This window comes from Lipomyces arxii, assembly GCF_038497795.1.
Source record: "Lipomyces arxii strain Phaff 12-163 unplaced genomic scaffold V1512scaffold_5, whole genome shotgun sequence".
Lineage (NCBI taxonomy): Eukaryota > Fungi > Ascomycota > Lipomycetes > Lipomycetales > Lipomycetaceae > Lipomyces > Lipomyces arxii.
Genome location: NW_027117704.1, coordinates 462642 through 478852, shown reverse-complemented (window position 1 = coordinate 478852; position 16211 = coordinate 462642). Strand labels below are relative to the sequence as shown.

The window sequence follows — 16211 nt, the reverse complement described above, 5'->3', positions numbered from 1 at the left end:
CCAAAAATTCACTACGATTGTCAACTAATGATTTAAACTACTCGCTTGCATTCACGACTTTAAAGCACGTTGCAGAGTCTAAAAAACGCAGCGACAGAATGTAAATAGATAAAGCGTATAAACAGACGGAAAGCAAGAACAAAATTAGTAACAGAATTCAGACGAAACACGAGTCAGGTTTATCAATACTACTGTTCTGGATATCGTTAGCAACCGTAGCCTTGCTTGGAACACAGACAGATACATCAGAATCCAGCGCTTCTTGTAAATCAATCAAATTCTCAGACTCGTCAGAACCTTGGTTTTGAGCGTCAGCCTCTTTCCGCAAGCGCTGGTATAACAAAAAACTATCCACGATAGGTCGGTCAAGCTGGCCCGGCCGCATTGACTGCATTGTCGTAAACCCGTCTCCTCTGTGACCAAAATGCAAATCCCGTTGCAAGCGCATTGGATGCACTGGGGCATTGAACTTCGTCTCACGGCCGTACTTAAATGCGACAAAACTTGGTCGACTTACTTTTGTTCCCTTCTTGATACTCGCGCGCTTTGATTCCACTGTTTGAGACCCAGATCCAAATTCGTTGACATGATTGTGAAACAAAACTGTAGAATCTATAACATTTCGTTCTTGACCTAGGATAATAGAATCAATTGGCCCAGTGACCAGTGACTCGGCTGCGTCTGATCGGTAAAGGATCTTGATTGGGTAGCTGGCTGTTATATATTGGCTGATCTGTTAGTTGGAGCAAACCCCAAATACCAACAATAAAATTACCCTAAGTATCCACCAACAGAGACATCCACGGCATAGCTAACTCGAAATCCAGTACTAATAATTGAGGTGGAATATTTAGGTAACTTGACCGCACAGGTATAACTGGCACTTTTCCGACTTTCAACAATAGGCCATCCTTCCCTACTAGCCATTGACACCGCTTTTGCCATCACACATCGGTCGACACCTTTCCGTCGTACAAGTTCAAGATATTCGACGTGTTGGACCAGCTTCAACTTCATCTTCGTGACTGCTTTTGTCGACGTGTTTCCAATCGTGACTCGTAAATAGCAGTATTGCCCAGCCTCAAACTTGTCCTGAGCAGCTTGGACAGTTAAAAAAATTTTTCCCGCGCCGCCGAACCAAATCGTGCCGTTAGCTCGCACGTCTGGTATTACGGATAATGGGCTGTCACCCAGTAAATCAGCAGCCTTTTGAAAATATTTAATGTCTTCACCCGCGCGTAGCATATAGTTTCGACCCTTGAGGCTGACGTTTGCGGATACAAAAATAATATATCTGATTGAAGCACGCGAGCTGTGAAAATATCCCGGACCAAAGTACTCTGGCAGTTTGGTCTCGAATCTCAAAATATTCATTCCTGCATTAGTAAACTTTACATCTTCACGTATATAAAGTTTTAGAGACTCAACAATATGATTATGTGAACCGACAGCTGTAAGTAATTAGATAACGTTTTGCTCCAAACGGTGTGACAATTACCTTCAACACAAACGGTCGTAAGTTCAATTTTCTGAGCTTCCACAAACTCACCCTCACAGAGCCTTTTCACTTTTAAACAAATGTCTCCACGTAGTATATCGCCACCGGTATATCCTTTATTCTGCAGGTGTAAAGCCAAACTCAACTTCCGATTTTTCAGCAGGGGTCGTTTGACAAATTCGGCAGCTAGAAAAGTATCTAGCTTCCCAGTGACAGCAGAGTATCTCAACGAAGCAGGGCCGCTAACTTGTATCGGCATGTTCTGCGTTGCAAACCAGGACGTCCCCGCGTCGCTATAGCCACCATGACTGTTGTGAGAGTACTGGCCTTGTCGCACGGTGGACGTGTTCAACAGCACACGGAATGAAGGAGGATCATCAAACAAAATTTCAGATACAGATAAAGTCATATCGAATGCAGGCGGCACTAGTGCTTCCTCTATAGATGGAACTTTAGCAACATGGCCGGCCGTTTGCGATGGAATTGTCAAATACGGCTCGGCGACGACGGAATCCGGATCCCAATTCTCCTTGTTGGAGTCCGAAGACTTTTGAGTATTATGATCAGCTTTATCAGCACAAGTAGCAGTACAAGATGTGTTCAAATACTAAGAGAACAATTAACATTTGATCTTCGCGGAAAGCAAAAATACTAACTTCTGCAATTGCCGCCAAAGTCTCAGGCGAAATAAAATGTCCACGGTTATCTTGCCCAGACAACCAATCTGTTCGAAAATCTGGCTCGTAGCTACTTAGTCTGGGTCGAACAACTGTAGCGTTAAGTACGGCCGGGGACGAGGACCGAAGTACTTGTGTTCCAGGCTGTCGCTCGTCTTGATCGTGCACATAGTCATTCTCGCCGAAATCTTCATGCACATTCACACAAACTCTGCCAACATTAGCTCCATAAGAATTGTCCATTTCCAGTCGTCTCAATGCTCATATGTGACCAGAACTTGATTCGAAGCCACTGATGAGCACGATTCCATTACTGACCAAATGATGAGACCAAAGTCTCGCCGCATAACGTGCGGCTCATTGTAGCTCGGCCTACAACATAATAATTTACAGCCTTTATCATCTATGCATATAACAAATTATCGACTTCCCAGATTTGAACCACATAATAAAAACTCTCTATTTTATATTTTAACTCCGATCATCATCACTGTCAAAGTCCAGATCCACTAGGTTTTTTTCCACCTTATAAGCCTGACTCACCCCAGTTATATTCGGGTATCTCCTGTTAAACTCTTCCTGCCAGTCCAAGTCCTGCGATTCGTGCGATACTACTGGAGAATTAAAAGATGTTGGCATTCGCTTTGGTGATGGAGTTGCAACCTTCAGCTTGATCGGCTTTGGTGGAGGTTGAGGTTTTCGATCACTAGTCGCACTTCCGGGCGATTTCAGTTCGATATGGGACAATGACTGATGTGGCGTGTGGATTTTTGCATGACTGCTGTGATTTTTCAATTTAGCCTGAGCCAAAAAGCGTTCTTCATTAAACTGATCCGCCATAGACTCTTGTGACGCAATGATATCAGAATCCAAATTCTGACCATCGTCTTCAACACCGTCCGATGCTGTGATTTTCGCGTAAGTTGCAGGTATATGCGTATCTTCAACAGCTCCAATAGTATCTGCACGTTTGATTCGTGAGTCGCTTGCTTTCGCACAACTGTCAGTATATTGTCCATATCCAGATGCAGTAGGCAGTACAGGCGATTGCTGGCTCTCAAACAACCTATGAGCACGATTTTGTATACTAGAAGCGCGAGGCCGTTGGGGCCGCGCAGATGATCCTTTGTTTTTTACGGTTTTGGAATATGCATCAAGATCGACAGATACGGTTGCCGGTAATGCAGACTCCTTCAGTTCTGTTGGATTTTTTGTCTTCGTTGGTACTTTAAATTCTCCAACAGGCATGCGTGCAACTTTGTGCTGATCAACTATGGGTCTTTCCTCAACCACGACGTCTACCGGTTTCTCGGACGACGACGATTGGCGTCCACGAATGGTCTCATTAATCACAGATGAAGCGTTCTCTGACTTGTCTGCCGAAGGAATGCTGATACTTGTAGGCGCAGTACTAGCTGCGGCAGTTGTATGCTCCGTAGGACGGCTTACATTCCAGCTCGTACTCCTGCCAAATATGCTAATCGTTGATGTGCGCCGCATATGACCCTTAGTCTCGTTCTTGTCTGGACTCGGTGATCGGCGATCGGCCTGTTCAAATTTCTTGAACGCGTCACTAAATTTTCCAGACAACCGGCCAGACACGCTCAGTCGCTTAGCATGTCTAGAAGACTCTGCATCCGATGACGCACTAACACTTCTATGCTCTGATGAGACCTGCTTGTTGGTACTGGCAAAATCGACATTAGAACCACCAGTGTCTAGCGACTTCAAAAATTCTACATTAGACTCAATGTGATCTGACGCCCTAGACATTCCAGACAAGCTAGGTCGAAGCGCACCTCCATCGTGCGCCAGATGTACAGAGCCAGAGGGACTCGCGGTAGCACTGCGGTTACCAAGATTACGAAGAAAATCGACACTTGAATCAACGAACATGCTCATTGGTCTACCGCTTTTCCCAGATGCGGACGACGTAGATGACGTCCGACGAAACAGCGATATATTTGATCGAGAATTAAGCTCTCCAGAAGGAGCACGCGCAGTAGATGGTGCACGAGATGCAGACGGCGTTACCCCACGCGACAGACTTAGCCCAGATACATATTCATTCCTTGAACTAGGCCGAGACACTCGTTTGGAATCCTCGTTTTGACTGGAAGGATACGCTGACCGCGATCGAGAATGCTGACTGCTTGCAGACATACGACGACCACTTGATTGTGACACCAGAGCCGGTCTTTGTGGTTGAGGCTGATAAATTGATGAAAGTGATTTTTCACTGTCGAAGCTTGGACGAGTGTGCAGCGGCGGATTCTCTGCCGAAGTCCGTGATCGCTCTAGACTCTCGTGACTGTATAGCGATGACTGCCGTGTGGGGAACGATGACTTATTTAACGACTCAATTGAAGGAAATCTGCTTGAGACTTTCTCAGCAGCAGCATCGATTTCAGTCTGATTTAAAGGCGAAGTCGAAGGTGAAGGAGGTGGTAAGTACGAAGACCGCTGATTTCCATCAGAAGGAGTGTGCACGGGCTGTGGCCTCTTAGGCTTCTCTGGTGGCATATCCTCTACTCCAGTTTCTGGTTGTGTCTGCAGCTTTTGTGCAGGCGGTGGTAATCTGCCACGGCGCATCGGCTTGATATCTGGAATAGTCTGTACTCTGGTAGCGCTTGGCTTTTCGTATCGTACACCACTTGTTATGGTTGAAGTTTGTGGACGTTTTAGGGGATCCATATTCCGCGGCGGTGCCTGCTTCGGTTCGATGTTTGCACTTTCGCTGTAATTCTATAACTGCAGTCAGTGAATTTTCAAAAGTTAAGCTCGTTACGCATACATCTCTGATTGGCACTTCCATTCCTCTCATGTGACATATCTCCTTTACGACTAAATAAATATTTGGTCGATCTTGCGGCTTTTCCCTGAGCATCACAGAAATGAGTCTTTTAATTCTATCGGAATATGGTGGATGAGGTGGGAACGAAAAAGTCGCGTTTAGAATAGCTAATTGTCCCTGCTCCTCGAACGGAGTCGTATAGTAACAAAGCTTGTAAAGTAGCACCCCCAATGCCCAAATGTCTGATTTTTCATCAATTGGTAACCGTCGATAGACATCGACCATCTCCGGTGCCCGATACTGAATGGTTGTGTGTCTCTGAATATCATCCTCAATTGCTCGACATTCTTGGCCATTCATACCTGGAGGGATCACACGCGATGAAGATCCAAAATCAGCAACTTTATAAAGCCCACGGCTTGATATAAGCACATTTTCAACCTTCAAGTCGCGATGCAGTAGAGGTGGATTCAAATAGTGCATGCAAGCAACACCTTCGGCTACATCTCCAATGATGTTCAAAATTTCCGACTCTGTAAGACGATTTTGCAAGCGCGTATTCATAAAATCAATCAGACCACCGCCTTAGCACGTGTAAGTATAGAGCAAACTGTTTCCAGATCATAACGCTCACCTGAGCAATATTCCATTAACAAGAAAACTTCATATCCACCAGATTTAAGATGAGAGGCATGAGAATCGATGTAACTAACAACATTTCTATGTCCTTTTAATTTGCGCTATAATTCATTGGAGTCAGTTTGTTGATCCATCTATTGAGATTCAGTTGACTACTACCATTGTGTCCACTTCTGTGCGTAATGTATTCAGATTCTCTTTATCAGGAACTGCAACACGTTTTAGAACCGCAATATCTGTCCTATCAACCACAACTTCAAGTCTGACGACGTAAACATGTGCAAATCCACCTACATTAAGATTAACATCGACTAGCATGTCCAGCTTCGCAACATACCTTCGGACAGGTACCGCTCAATTCTGATATTGTGTGATCCGACAACCAATTGAGTTCCTGGAGGATAAGTACCTGGAGGAACTACGACTGCATTAGCGAGTGGGACTTGCTGTTGATACATATTTTGCTGATATGGCTGTGCTCCATATTGGGGATAAACAACCTGAACTTCCTGAACCTCTGATGCAGGTAAATAAACAGGTCCAGAATGAGATGCCATGCTAGACAGTGTATGCAACAGTCTGCCGTCAGTCTGCGCTAACGCTTATGAAATAAAGCAGGACGCGCTGAGGAGCCTGCTTGTTCAGAAGTAACCTCAGTATTGCAAAGTTCTCGAACTATTGATGAGCAGCGGGGGCCGCAGGACTGTGTAAACTTCTAATGTTTATATATATTTGGGTTTAAACGTCTAGTAATTGAAACTTTGCAATGGCAGCATTGTAGCGCTGGAGTTTCATAGAATTAATAAAGTCAATCTGTTTTGTGTGTTATAGCATGCTATTTGTGTCTATTTTTTGTAGTGCGAGTTGAAAGTGGTGCTGTATAAGCTGAAGGTATGTATTACGGTCGTATCGACGGTCTTTCGTTTGTAGCTGCTCTGTCAATGAATCCAGACTACGTCATAACCACTATCATTGTTTATATTCAACTGACTAACTGCAGTATAATTACAGCTAATTGTCTGCAAAGTTCTACTCAAAATAAGCAAGAAAACGAAGATTTGCAGTCATTGTCTACCACCACGACAGACGTCGTCCATCACAGTATAAAGTGCATAAATGCACCATAAAGAGACATCATGCAGGGGTGGCAGTACTTATATATGCTCCCATCTGAGCACCGCCACATCTATTTGTACACCACGCTATAAACCTTCTTCGCGTGGTGAGTATAAAATTTCTGAACTAGTCCGCATTGAGGTACAAAGCTAAACCTTAATGAAATTTGAAGTGGCCGATCCAACTGAACTTCATGCAAGTTTGGACCTTTGCGTAATATCATCACCGCATATAAATGCATCAAGGAAATCTTCTGCACGAAGCACAATAAATAAACTTCAGGTCAAACTGATTCGGGACCGGATGAAAAAATTACAAATTGGTTGTGCATGAGCCGCACAGGTCCAAGGTGTCCCGTTTCGAGCCAAAAAGTATATAAGCATCCGACGCAGCCCGCACGCTCCGCAACCCGCAACAAGGCATAACTGTCTAGTTTTTGTGCTATTTCAAACCTTAACATTGTACTACCATAGGTCACGTGGTTACGCGTAGTTTCGCATTCTTACACGTGTATGTCATAATCACGTCTCAGTCTTGACCCAAATCGGCCCGCATTTAGTGTATGCGCGTCGCGTCTCACAGAGGACCGCGGTCCTTTTAAATTGGAAAAATGTCGAGGTAAACATTTCTGCATTATTTTGTGATACCAAACTAACAGTGCTCGCAGACTTGATCGGTTGGTGTCGTAAGCTAATACGAACTAATTTTTTTACCTGCCTTAATTTAACATTCACAGTTTGTTGGATACCGGATCTACTCAGCTAGTGCGCAACACTGCTGCTGATCAGATTGCTGACGTTCAAAAAGCCCATCCGGAAGAGTTGTTTAGTCTTCTTACTCGCGTGTTTCCTTATCTCAGATCTCCAAAATGGGATACCAGAGTTGCTGCAGCACGTGCACTGGGTGGCATTGCCGATAATACAGCGAAATGGGATCCTAACAAAGACGACTTTGAATCAGATGCTTTCAAAGTCGAGGAATCTGGACAGGCGGAAATTGAGCCAGAAATTAAGCAAGAAATTAAGCCAGAGCTAAAGCCAGAACTGGAGACGGATGATATAAAAACGAGACCACCTCCCATTAGAACTCCATCTTTTTTCCCTCCTTTACCTCTTCCGTCAGAATTTGTCAAACATGAAGAAGAAGCCAAAGATGAATACAGGCAGTTTAATGATGCCGTTGTTGACAAAATTAAGACAGAAGCCAAACGCGAAGGCTCTGTAAAATCGGTCTCTCCCAAGTCGCCTGCAGCTGAAGAAGAAGATCTTCTTACGTTTAATAGTCTGAACATAGCAGCTGTAATGAAAAACGGAAAGAAACTTCTAGGAAGTGGAGGTCGTGAATATGATTTCTCTTTGGCTGATCTAGATCCATCTGAGCGGTTGGCACTTCAAAAGAGAAATGTGACAGCTAGGCTTGGACTTGGCGGCGAATATATGGAAGACATCGTTACCGCTCAAGATTTCACTCCACAAACACCCGGTTTGAAGACACCTCTAGAGCAACCCAGCCAGCTGAAAAAAAGTCAATCAACAAAATCAGTCCCAACCACTACGCCTGGTACTCCTTCGGATGATGGATTAAGTTCCAGAGTTCGTGCCATGGCAAAACGGAAAGCTCGTGCTGACGCAAAAAATCAGAGTAACAGAGTGCGATCTGTTGATTTGTCGTCTAGTTCTACTTCTAGGAAGTTATCTGCTGTAGAGACTGGCACGCCTATGGTACAACAAGGTACGAAATATTGTTGAAAATTTGGTATTTTTGTTAATTAATTCAGGCCAAGATTATTTTTCTATAACCCCACAAGCTGATCGTGATCGTGTTGTCATTGAAAGCCGTGTATCCGTCAACGCTGTTCCAAAGACGGCCGGCCAAGTTTGGCCTTTTGAAGGCATCAGTGAAATTTTAATGGTTGACTTGTTCGACGAGTCCTGGGAAGTTCGGCATGGTGCTGCAAGTGGATTACGAGAAATTATCCGTGTACATGGTGCTGGTGCTGGTCGTCTTCTTGGAAAATCGTTGAAAGAAAATAATCATTTAAACAAAATCTGGCTTGAAGACCTTGCTTGCCGAATATGTTGCATTTTCGCGCTAGACAGATTTGGAGATTATGTTTCTGACCAGGTTGTTGCACCGATCAGGGAATCCGCTGCACAAACATTAGCCGCCCTACTTCTACATCTTCCCACAGATTTAGTGCTAAGTACTTACAAGGTACTTTATGATCTTGTTCGTCAGTCTGATCTTGATTTGCCATTTCCAGTCTGGGAAGCCTGTCATGGAGGTATGCTTGGACTGCGGTACCTTGTTGCTGTTCGAAAGGATTTGCTTTTTGATGGTAACAGTCAAAATATGCTCTTAGATGGAGTAGTGGAGTGTGTTATGGATGGTTTAGACGAGCAAGACGATGACGTTCGCGCTGTCAGTGCAGCAACTCTTGTCCCTATTGCTGCAGAACTTGTCAGTTTAAGACCAAACTCAGTTGATAAGCTGACTGAGGTTGTTTGGGAGTGTCTTGCCAATCTGAAGGACGATTTGAGTGCAAGTACAGGCAGTGTCATGGACCTGCTTGCCACTCTTTGCTCTTTCCCACAAGTGTTATCGCAAATGAAGGTCAAAGCCGAGACTGACCCCTTAATGTCATTCTCTATGCTCGTGCCAAGACTTTATCCATTTTTGCGGCATTCCATCGTCAATGTTAGGCGCGCAGTTCTTAGAGCGCTGCTAACATTTCTTAACATCGAGGGTGAAGGTTCCACTGATTGGGTTGACGGCAAGGCCCTCAGACTTTTGTATCAGAATCTACTGGTTGAACAGAATGAGAGTGTGCTTGGTCTGTCATTAGAAGTTTTCAAAGCCTTGGCTGACAGACTCACAACTCATGGAGAGACAAAATTTGCAGAAGCCTTTAGCTCGCATGTCATGCCGCTGCTCACACTACTTATGACTCCCATCGGTATCAATCGCAACTATTATCCGTTGAACATCTCGCTATTTTTGAGGCCGTCGGGTACAACCTTTGCGGCGCTGAATCCGGCCTCTATTGCAGCAGCTAACACGAATAAAGGTAATTCCAATGGTGACGCGCAGCCGCCGGCGAAGCGGAGGCGTCGTTCTGAGAAGCGTGCAGAGCCGGCGGTGTCGAGCCATAACATTGACGGGCCAGTGTTCCTTGGCGACGTTGATCTTGTTGGTTACGACGTCATGATGAAGATGAAAATTGCTGGTGTTCAAGCGATGGGCTATGCTATGAGTCTATGGCCTACGGATAGTATTATGACGTTTGCGAATGTTCTTTCATCTTACTTAGGTTCAGTCGGTCACTTCCCGTCGCCGGCATTTTCCACTTCGAGACTCATGGCCGCTATGATTTTAGATGAATACGGAGCTCACGTCAAAGGGCCATCTGAGTTGAAAACTATGTTTGCACCGATTCTGTCAGGCATTCTTGCGTCTTCCGTGCATGAAACCATTTTCCAAGATGTTGCTCCTTTCATCAAGGTTGTGCGAACACAATCACAGGCTTTGATTAACGTCTTTGGCGATGTTGGTCATGTGCCGCCTCGAAAATTACCTCAATTAGCCATTATCGTTCAGGGAGAGGTCGATGCTGGACCAGACGCATTCGGTCTTGCAGATGGCGAGCGCATTTTGAAATCTGAGTGCGAGAAGCTTTGCAAGAGCATACCAGCTTCGTACCGATTTGCGCTCGCCGAACCGCTCAAGCACGCGCAAGAATCTTTGAAGCTTGCAATAGCCGATGCCAAGGAAATGATCGAGCTCTGTAACATTCGAATATTTGCTGCAGTTGCAAGTGCTTATATCTCTCTGATATCACGATTGCCAGAAAAGCTCAATCCTGTGATTCGCAGTCTGATGGATTCTGTGAAAGAAGAAGAAAATTTTGATTTGCAAAAACGATCAGCTACGGCAGTTGCTTCTTTGGTACGCCTGTGTTCCAATTTCAAAAAAACCGGTGCGTCTGATAAGATCATCAAGAATCTCTGTGCCTTTTTGTGCGTTGATACATCTGAAGTACCTGAATTTCATTATCATCAAAAAATCGAAACTGGTATTTTGTCTTTACACAAGGAGGAAGACAGAAGAGACCATAAGGATGCAATTGCATATCAACGTGAGGTAAAGAAAGCTCATATAAAACGACGTGGCGCAAAAGTTGCACTCGAAGTTTTATGTGACATGTTTGGGGCACAGTTGGCTACCAAGGTTCCTAAACTAACCGAGTGCATGACCAAGCCGTTAATGGTTCTTACTGAGCCGTTGCCTAGCACAATAACTACCGCTGAGTCTACGCTTGGTCAAGAAATTGTTGACTGTTTATCTGTCATTCGCGCTTTACTGCCGAAATTTCATAGGGATATGTGTGAAATGTTTGTTGAGTATTTTCCACTTGTCTGCACCGCTTTGTCGTCGCTGTTCTCAGTATTGCGGTATGCTGCTGCAAAGTGCATGGCTACTATTTGCAGTGTAATGAAAGTTAAGGGAATGACATTTTTGGTCGAAAATGTCCTGCCCATGTTTAACAATGCGCTTGATGTTCGAGCCAGACAAGGTGCGGTGGAATGTGTTTACCATCTTGTACACGTGATGGAGGCGGATATTTTACCTTATGTTGTTTTTCTGATTGTGCCAATTTTGGGTAGAATGAGTGACGCGGACAATGATATAAGATTGTTGGCTACAACTACATTTGCTCAATTGATCAAGTTAGTGCCACTAGAGGTAAAGTAAGATGGGATATTTTGTCAAGTCACTAACACGAATGGGTAGGCTGGTATACGTGATCCTGAAGGACTTCCCTCGGCTCTGCTGGAAGGTCGAACGCGTGAGCGGAAATTTATCCAGCAAATGCTGGATCCCACAAAGGTTGAGGCGTTCGAATTGCCTGTTGCGATCAAAGCTGATTTGCGAAAATATCAACAGGAAGGTGTTAACTGGCTGGCTTTTCTTAACAAATACCATTTACATGGCATTCTGTGCGATGACATGGGTCTTGGTAAAACGCTACAGACTATTTGCATTGTTGCAAGTGATCACCACTTGCGAGCTCAGGAGCATGCGCGGACTCATAGTATTGAAAGTAGGCCGTTACCGTCTCTGATTGTGTGCCCACCAACGCTTACTGGACATTGGGAGCATGAAATGCGCAACTATGCTCCATTCTTGAAAGTTGTTGCCTATGTTGGCAATCCACAACAGCGGTCGAAGGTTGCTAGCCACTTTGCTGATGCTGATATTGTTGTGATGCCGTATGACATTTGTCGAAATGACATTGAAATTGTGTCTCTACAAAGCTTCAACTACTGTGTGCTTGACGAAGGACATATTATCAAGAATGCTTCGTCGAAAATGACAAAAGCAGTGAAACGGGTCAGCGCCGATCATCGTTTGATTCTGTCAGGTACACCAATCCAGAATAATGTCCTAGAGCTGTGGTCTCTGTTTGATTTCCTGATGCCTGGTTTCCTTGGCACTGAGAAGATTTTTAATGACCGATTTGCGAAGCCGATTTCTCAAAGCCGAAACAGTAAGAGTTCTTCAAAAGAGCAGGAAGCCGGAGCGCTGGCACTGGAGGCTTTGCATAAACAGGTGTTGCCGTTCTTGCTTCGAAGATTGAAGGAGGAAGTGTTGTCTGATCTGCCGCCAAAGATTATACAGGATTACTATTGTGACCTAAGCGATCTCCAGAAGCAGCTTTATGAGGATTTTGCAAAGAAGCAAAAGAATGCTGTTGAGTCCGACGCTGTGTCAACTGGTAAGGAGAGCAAGCAACATATTTTTCAGGCATTACAGTACATGAGGAAGCTGTGTGATCATCCTGCACTGGTGTTGAACCAAAAGCATCCTCAGTATGAGAAGGTTGTGAAGCAAATTGCAGCCGAGAAAAAATCTTTGCACGACATTTCTTATGCGCCGAAGCTTGGAGCATTGCATACTTTGTTGTTGGATTGTGGTATAGGAGTATTACCACAGGCTTCGGCTACTGCTGTTCCAGAAGATCTTGGTGCGAGCGTAATTTCCCAGCACCGAGTTTTGATTTTTTGTCAGCTGAAGGAAATGCTGGACATTGTCGAGAATGACGTGTTGCGGAAGCTGTTACCGAGTGTTACGTACATGCGTTTGGATGGCAGTGTTGATGCACGAAAGCGACAGGACGTGGTGCAAATATTCAACAACGATCCGTCGATTGACGTGCTGCTGCTGACAACGCATGTCGGTGGCCTAGGCCTGAACTTGACCGGAGCAGACACTGTCATTTTTGTTGAGCACGATTGGAATCCGATGAAGGATCTTCAGGCGATGGATCGCGCGCACCGGATCGGTCAGAAAAAGGTTGTCAACGTCTATCGCTTGATCACAAGGAACACGGTTGAAGAGAAAATCATGGGATTACAGAGGTTCAAGCTTAACATTGCAAACACAATCGTGAACCAGCAGAATTCGGGTTTGGCGACCATGGACACTGACCAGATTCTGGACCTGTTCAACGTCGACGGTAGTGCTGGTAAGGTCGAGCAGGTCCGCGACACAGACGACGGTGGGGTGGATGAGCAAGGCCAGCTCATTAAGAACGGCGACCACAGTGCTGTTCATGGGCTCGCAGATTTGTGGGACGAGAAAGAGTATGAAGAGGAATACAACCTGGACTCGTTCATTCAGTCGTTGAGATGAATGAGGCAGCTGTAACATTATTGTTGTTATAAGGATATGCATAAACGGATTGGGTAATATTATGAATTTGAAAAGCGACAGGAAAAGTATAGTTGTTGGTGTTTGACTAGAATGTTTGTATAGGTAGTGTGTGCCAATGAATTAAAACGAGTATCAAATATCTTGCATTGCAAATTAGACATTTCCATATGTTACAAGTTCAGTATAGTGAATAAAATTGTCGTTAAGACACGTTTTGATGACACGCATTAAATGATGGGGAAAAATAAGAACTCGCAATGCATTTACACGTTACCGCCACAGAAAAGAAAAGGCAAAGCACTTAAAGACAAACTCTGAAAGACCATTCCCATGTAATTAAGAACTGTATAACTCCATCCAAACCAAGGGGGGGACATGAATTAACTGCGTGACCGGACTGACCGAAATCCTGAGCAACTCTGATGCTAAAACTTTAAGGGGGAAAAAAGACGCAACCGAAAATAATAACCAACGCAACTGAAATTCCACAACTAAAACTACTCTGAGGTGCCATCATACATCTCATCAATCTCAGCCGGAGTGCCGATGTGATTTTCACTGGCAGCATCGGCCTGCAAGTTGTATCCACCGAACGGAAACAGCTCTGTTGGCTCCATCATTTCTTGGTCCCCGTCCGCAATCGGTTCAAACATTGGCGGAGCGAAATTAGGCAAGAGCTGGATGCCTTGGACTTGCGGAAACAGGGTAGACTGCTGAGTTCGCTGTTGATCGCGCATAACGTTGTTTTGCTGTTCGCGGACTAAATGCGTGATGTACTGTCGAAGACGCTCAACACCTGTGCCGCTAAATACGCAAAAAACTGCTTGTTGGTGCTGATTGAACTCAGGTGGAGGTGCACGGCAATACTGCGTGAAATCTGCACGCATAAACGACGGAACGCCTGTTAAACTCAAGTGTGTTAGTCGAGGGCATCCCAGTAGCAAGTGGAAAATAGCCTGCATTGGTCATTATCGATATAAACAAAAAACCCACTTATATGCATACAGTAATTGTGAGGTGCGAGCAGTACGACAAATGAACGCGCTCTAAAGAATTTTCAAGACCCATATTTCTTCTTTGGACTAAAGAGCGAATTGCAACATCCGTGATATTTTGGCATTTCACAAGTCCAACTCTTCTCAACTTCGGCAAAGTCGCCAAATCCGCAACTGCAGCGTTCGTCAGTTGCATGCAGCACGCCAGATCAATGTATCTGATCCGAGTGCAAAAACGAACGAGCTGTGCCACACCGGCATCAGTAATCAGAGAGCAGTGTCCTAAATGTAGATAATGCAATGAACGTCCAAGTTTGGTAATGTAAGACAGGCTGGCGTCAGTGATGTCGCTGCATTTAGCCAGAACTAAGTTTCGCAATTTTGGAGCAAAAGATACAATGCGCTGCACACTGTTGTCGGTGATTTCAGTACATCCAGTCAAGTCAAGAATGCGAAGAACATCAAACTGTACACTTCGGTCGATTGGAAAACTATCAAATGCAACATCACTAATATTGGGGTTCAGGCCGATTTTAAATTCTCGCAACAATGGCAACATGTTAAATGCAGTAGTAACTGACTCGTTTTTAATAAGCGAGCATCCTTGCAAGTCTAGCTCCATGAGATTATGACAGTTAAGCGTGACTGACATAATCGCCTCATCAGTCAGTAAGCTACAGTCCAGCAATTTCAAGCGACGCAGATATTTGCAGTTCTTTGCTATTTCAATTATTGACTCGTCAGTGACCAAACGACATCCTGTGAGATTCAAGCCTTGGAGTTTGGGACAGTTCCGTGCGATTGCCTTGACAGTCACATCAGTCAGTAGCTCTACATGCGACACGTCTATCGCAATCAGCTTGTGATTATTCGACACTATTGCAGACAGGCTTGCGTCTGTTAACTTCCGACAGGATGCCAGCGTAAGGCGTTCGAGCTCTGAGCATGCAGTCGCAACAACTGCCAGCATTTGGTCTGAAATATGCTCCGCAACAGCAGTCAAATTCAACCGTCTGACAAAACTGCCATATTCAAATGTCAATACTGGGTACTTTTTCTTCAGTGTCATTAAAAATCGTACTAAGATAGTGACACTGTGAAGATTTGGTCTGTACCATAGTGACTCTACCGCGCATCTTGCCCACAATTTACACACCAGCAACGCCGATCGGACATCATCAGTCGAATCCAAGTAGCTAAATACGGCTAGAATTAATTCGGTTGGAAGAGAGGTGGCATGAACTTGTAGACGTCGCATAGCTCTACTGTTGCTGTCATCGTCCTCATCATTCCATTGAAAGTCCTTGACAGATCCGTCATCGATATCAGCAGCAGTATCATCATCGTCATCGTCGTCATCTGGTGAATCGGATAATTGCTGTGGCGTTGTGTATGCTGATGAAGGAGGTGATTGGGAATTGGGATTTGGCAACGTTTGTGCTTGTTGTGATCTGGAAGATGAGCTCTGGTCGGATTCTGACTGGGCGAGAGAAGAACCCAACGACTGCATAAACAACTGAAATGTACTGTAAGAGGTACGCATATTATTTGTGGGCGATCGATTTGAAGCCATATTTTGTGATGGTATGTCAGTTTTATGATAGCTTCAAAACTAGAGTGGCCAACTGGCGGGGGAAACAGACTATGCCAGGGCCCCCCGTGTAGATCTGTATTTTCACCAGGCGATCTCTGAAGCTAAATTAACCTTTTTAAATTGAAAGGCTTTCGTTTGTGAACCTTGAACCAGTGAGAATGAATTGAACAGTTTAAATGACGAA

General features: G+C 44.7%; 4 protein-coding genes across 4 annotated transcripts; 1 reads left to right on the top strand and 3 right to left on the bottom strand.

Moving 5' to 3' along the window:
- Positions 1-25: 25 nt before the first annotated feature.
- On the bottom strand, positions 26-2541 carry V1512DRAFT_261325 (uncharacterized protein). Its single transcript, XM_066916053.1, has 4 exons — positions 2155-2541; positions 1499-2105; positions 776-1451; positions 26-728 (listed from the first exon to the last, which is right to left on the bottom strand). The coding sequence occupies exons 1-4, from the start codon at positions 2416-2418 to the stop codon at positions 158-160; spliced, it is 2118 nt and encodes a 705-aa protein (XP_066772221.1). The 5' UTR covers positions 2419-2541; the 3' UTR covers positions 26-157.
- A 7-nt stretch (positions 2542-2548) lies between these two features.
- Positions 2549-6333, bottom strand: V1512DRAFT_137796 (uncharacterized protein). Its single transcript, XM_066912988.1, has 5 exons — positions 5946-6333; positions 5768-5898; positions 5604-5709; positions 4970-5553; positions 2549-4920 (listed from the first exon to the last, which is right to left on the bottom strand). The coding sequence occupies exons 1-5, from the start codon at positions 6163-6165 to the stop codon at positions 2647-2649; spliced, it is 3315 nt and encodes a 1104-aa protein (XP_066772220.1). The 5' UTR covers positions 6166-6333; the 3' UTR covers positions 2549-2646.
- An 805-nt stretch (positions 6334-7138) lies between these two features.
- V1512DRAFT_237084 (uncharacterized protein) lies at positions 7139-13657 on the top strand. The gene is made up of 5 exons (XM_066914139.1): positions 7139-7342; positions 7392-7409; positions 7461-8455; positions 8502-11467; positions 11516-13657. The coding sequence occupies exons 1-5, from the start codon at positions 7335-7337 to the stop codon at positions 13415-13417; spliced, it is 5889 nt and encodes a 1962-aa protein (XP_066772219.1). The 5' UTR covers positions 7139-7334; the 3' UTR covers positions 13418-13657.
- V1512DRAFT_223658 (uncharacterized protein) lies at positions 13559-16204 on the bottom strand. Its single transcript, XM_066913766.1, has 2 exons — positions 14444-16204; positions 13559-14394 (listed from the first exon to the last, which is right to left on the bottom strand). Exons 1-2 carry the CDS (start codon positions 16004-16006, stop codon positions 13936-13938), a joined length of 2022 nt encoding a protein of 673 aa, XP_066772218.1. The 5' UTR covers positions 16007-16204; the 3' UTR covers positions 13559-13935.
- Positions 16205-16211: the final 7 nt, after the last annotated feature.

Excerpts from the sequence above, each read along its gene's own strand:
- V1512DRAFT_237084 (XM_066914139.1), top strand. Across the intron at positions 8,456-8,501 it reads CACGCCTATGGTACAACAAG|GCCAAGATTATTTTTCTATA; the intron begins GTACGAAATATT and ends TAATTAATTCAG. Across the intron at positions 11,468-11,515 it reads TCAAGTTAGTGCCACTAGAG|GCTGGTATACGTGATCCTGA; the intron begins GTAAAGTAAGAT and ends ACGAATGGGTAG.
- V1512DRAFT_223658 (XM_066913766.1), bottom strand. The coding sequence starts at position 16,006 with ATGGCTTCAAATCGATCGCCCACAAATAATATGCGTACCTCTTACAGT. Across the intron at positions 14,395-14,443 it reads GCTCGCACCTCACAATTACT|GCTATTTTCCACTTGCTACT; the intron begins GTATGCATATAA and ends TGACCAATGCAG.
- V1512DRAFT_137796 (XM_066912988.1), bottom strand. The coding sequence starts at position 6,165 with ATGGCATCTCATTCTGGACCTGTTTATTTACCTGCATCAGAGGTTCAG. Across the intron at positions 5,710-5,767 it reads GCACAGAAGTGGACACAATG|CGCAAATTAAAAGGACATAG; the intron begins GTAGTAGTCAAC and ends AATGAATTATAG. Across the intron at positions 4,921-4,969 it reads TGGAAGTGCCAATCAGAGAT|AATTACAGCGAAAGTGCAAA; the intron begins GTATGCGTAACG and ends CTGCAGTTATAG.
- V1512DRAFT_261325 (XM_066916053.1), bottom strand. The coding sequence starts at position 2,418 with ATGGACAATTCTTATGGAGCTAATGTTGGCAGAGTTTGTGTGAATGTG. Across the intron at positions 2,106-2,154 it reads CTTTGGCGGCAATTGCAGAA|TATTTGAACACATCTTGTAC; the intron begins GTTAGTATTTTT and ends TTGTTCTCTTAG. Across the intron at positions 1,452-1,498 it reads TACGACCGTTTGTGTTGAAG|CTGTCGGTTCACATAATCAT; the intron begins GTAATTGTCACA and ends AATTACTTACAG.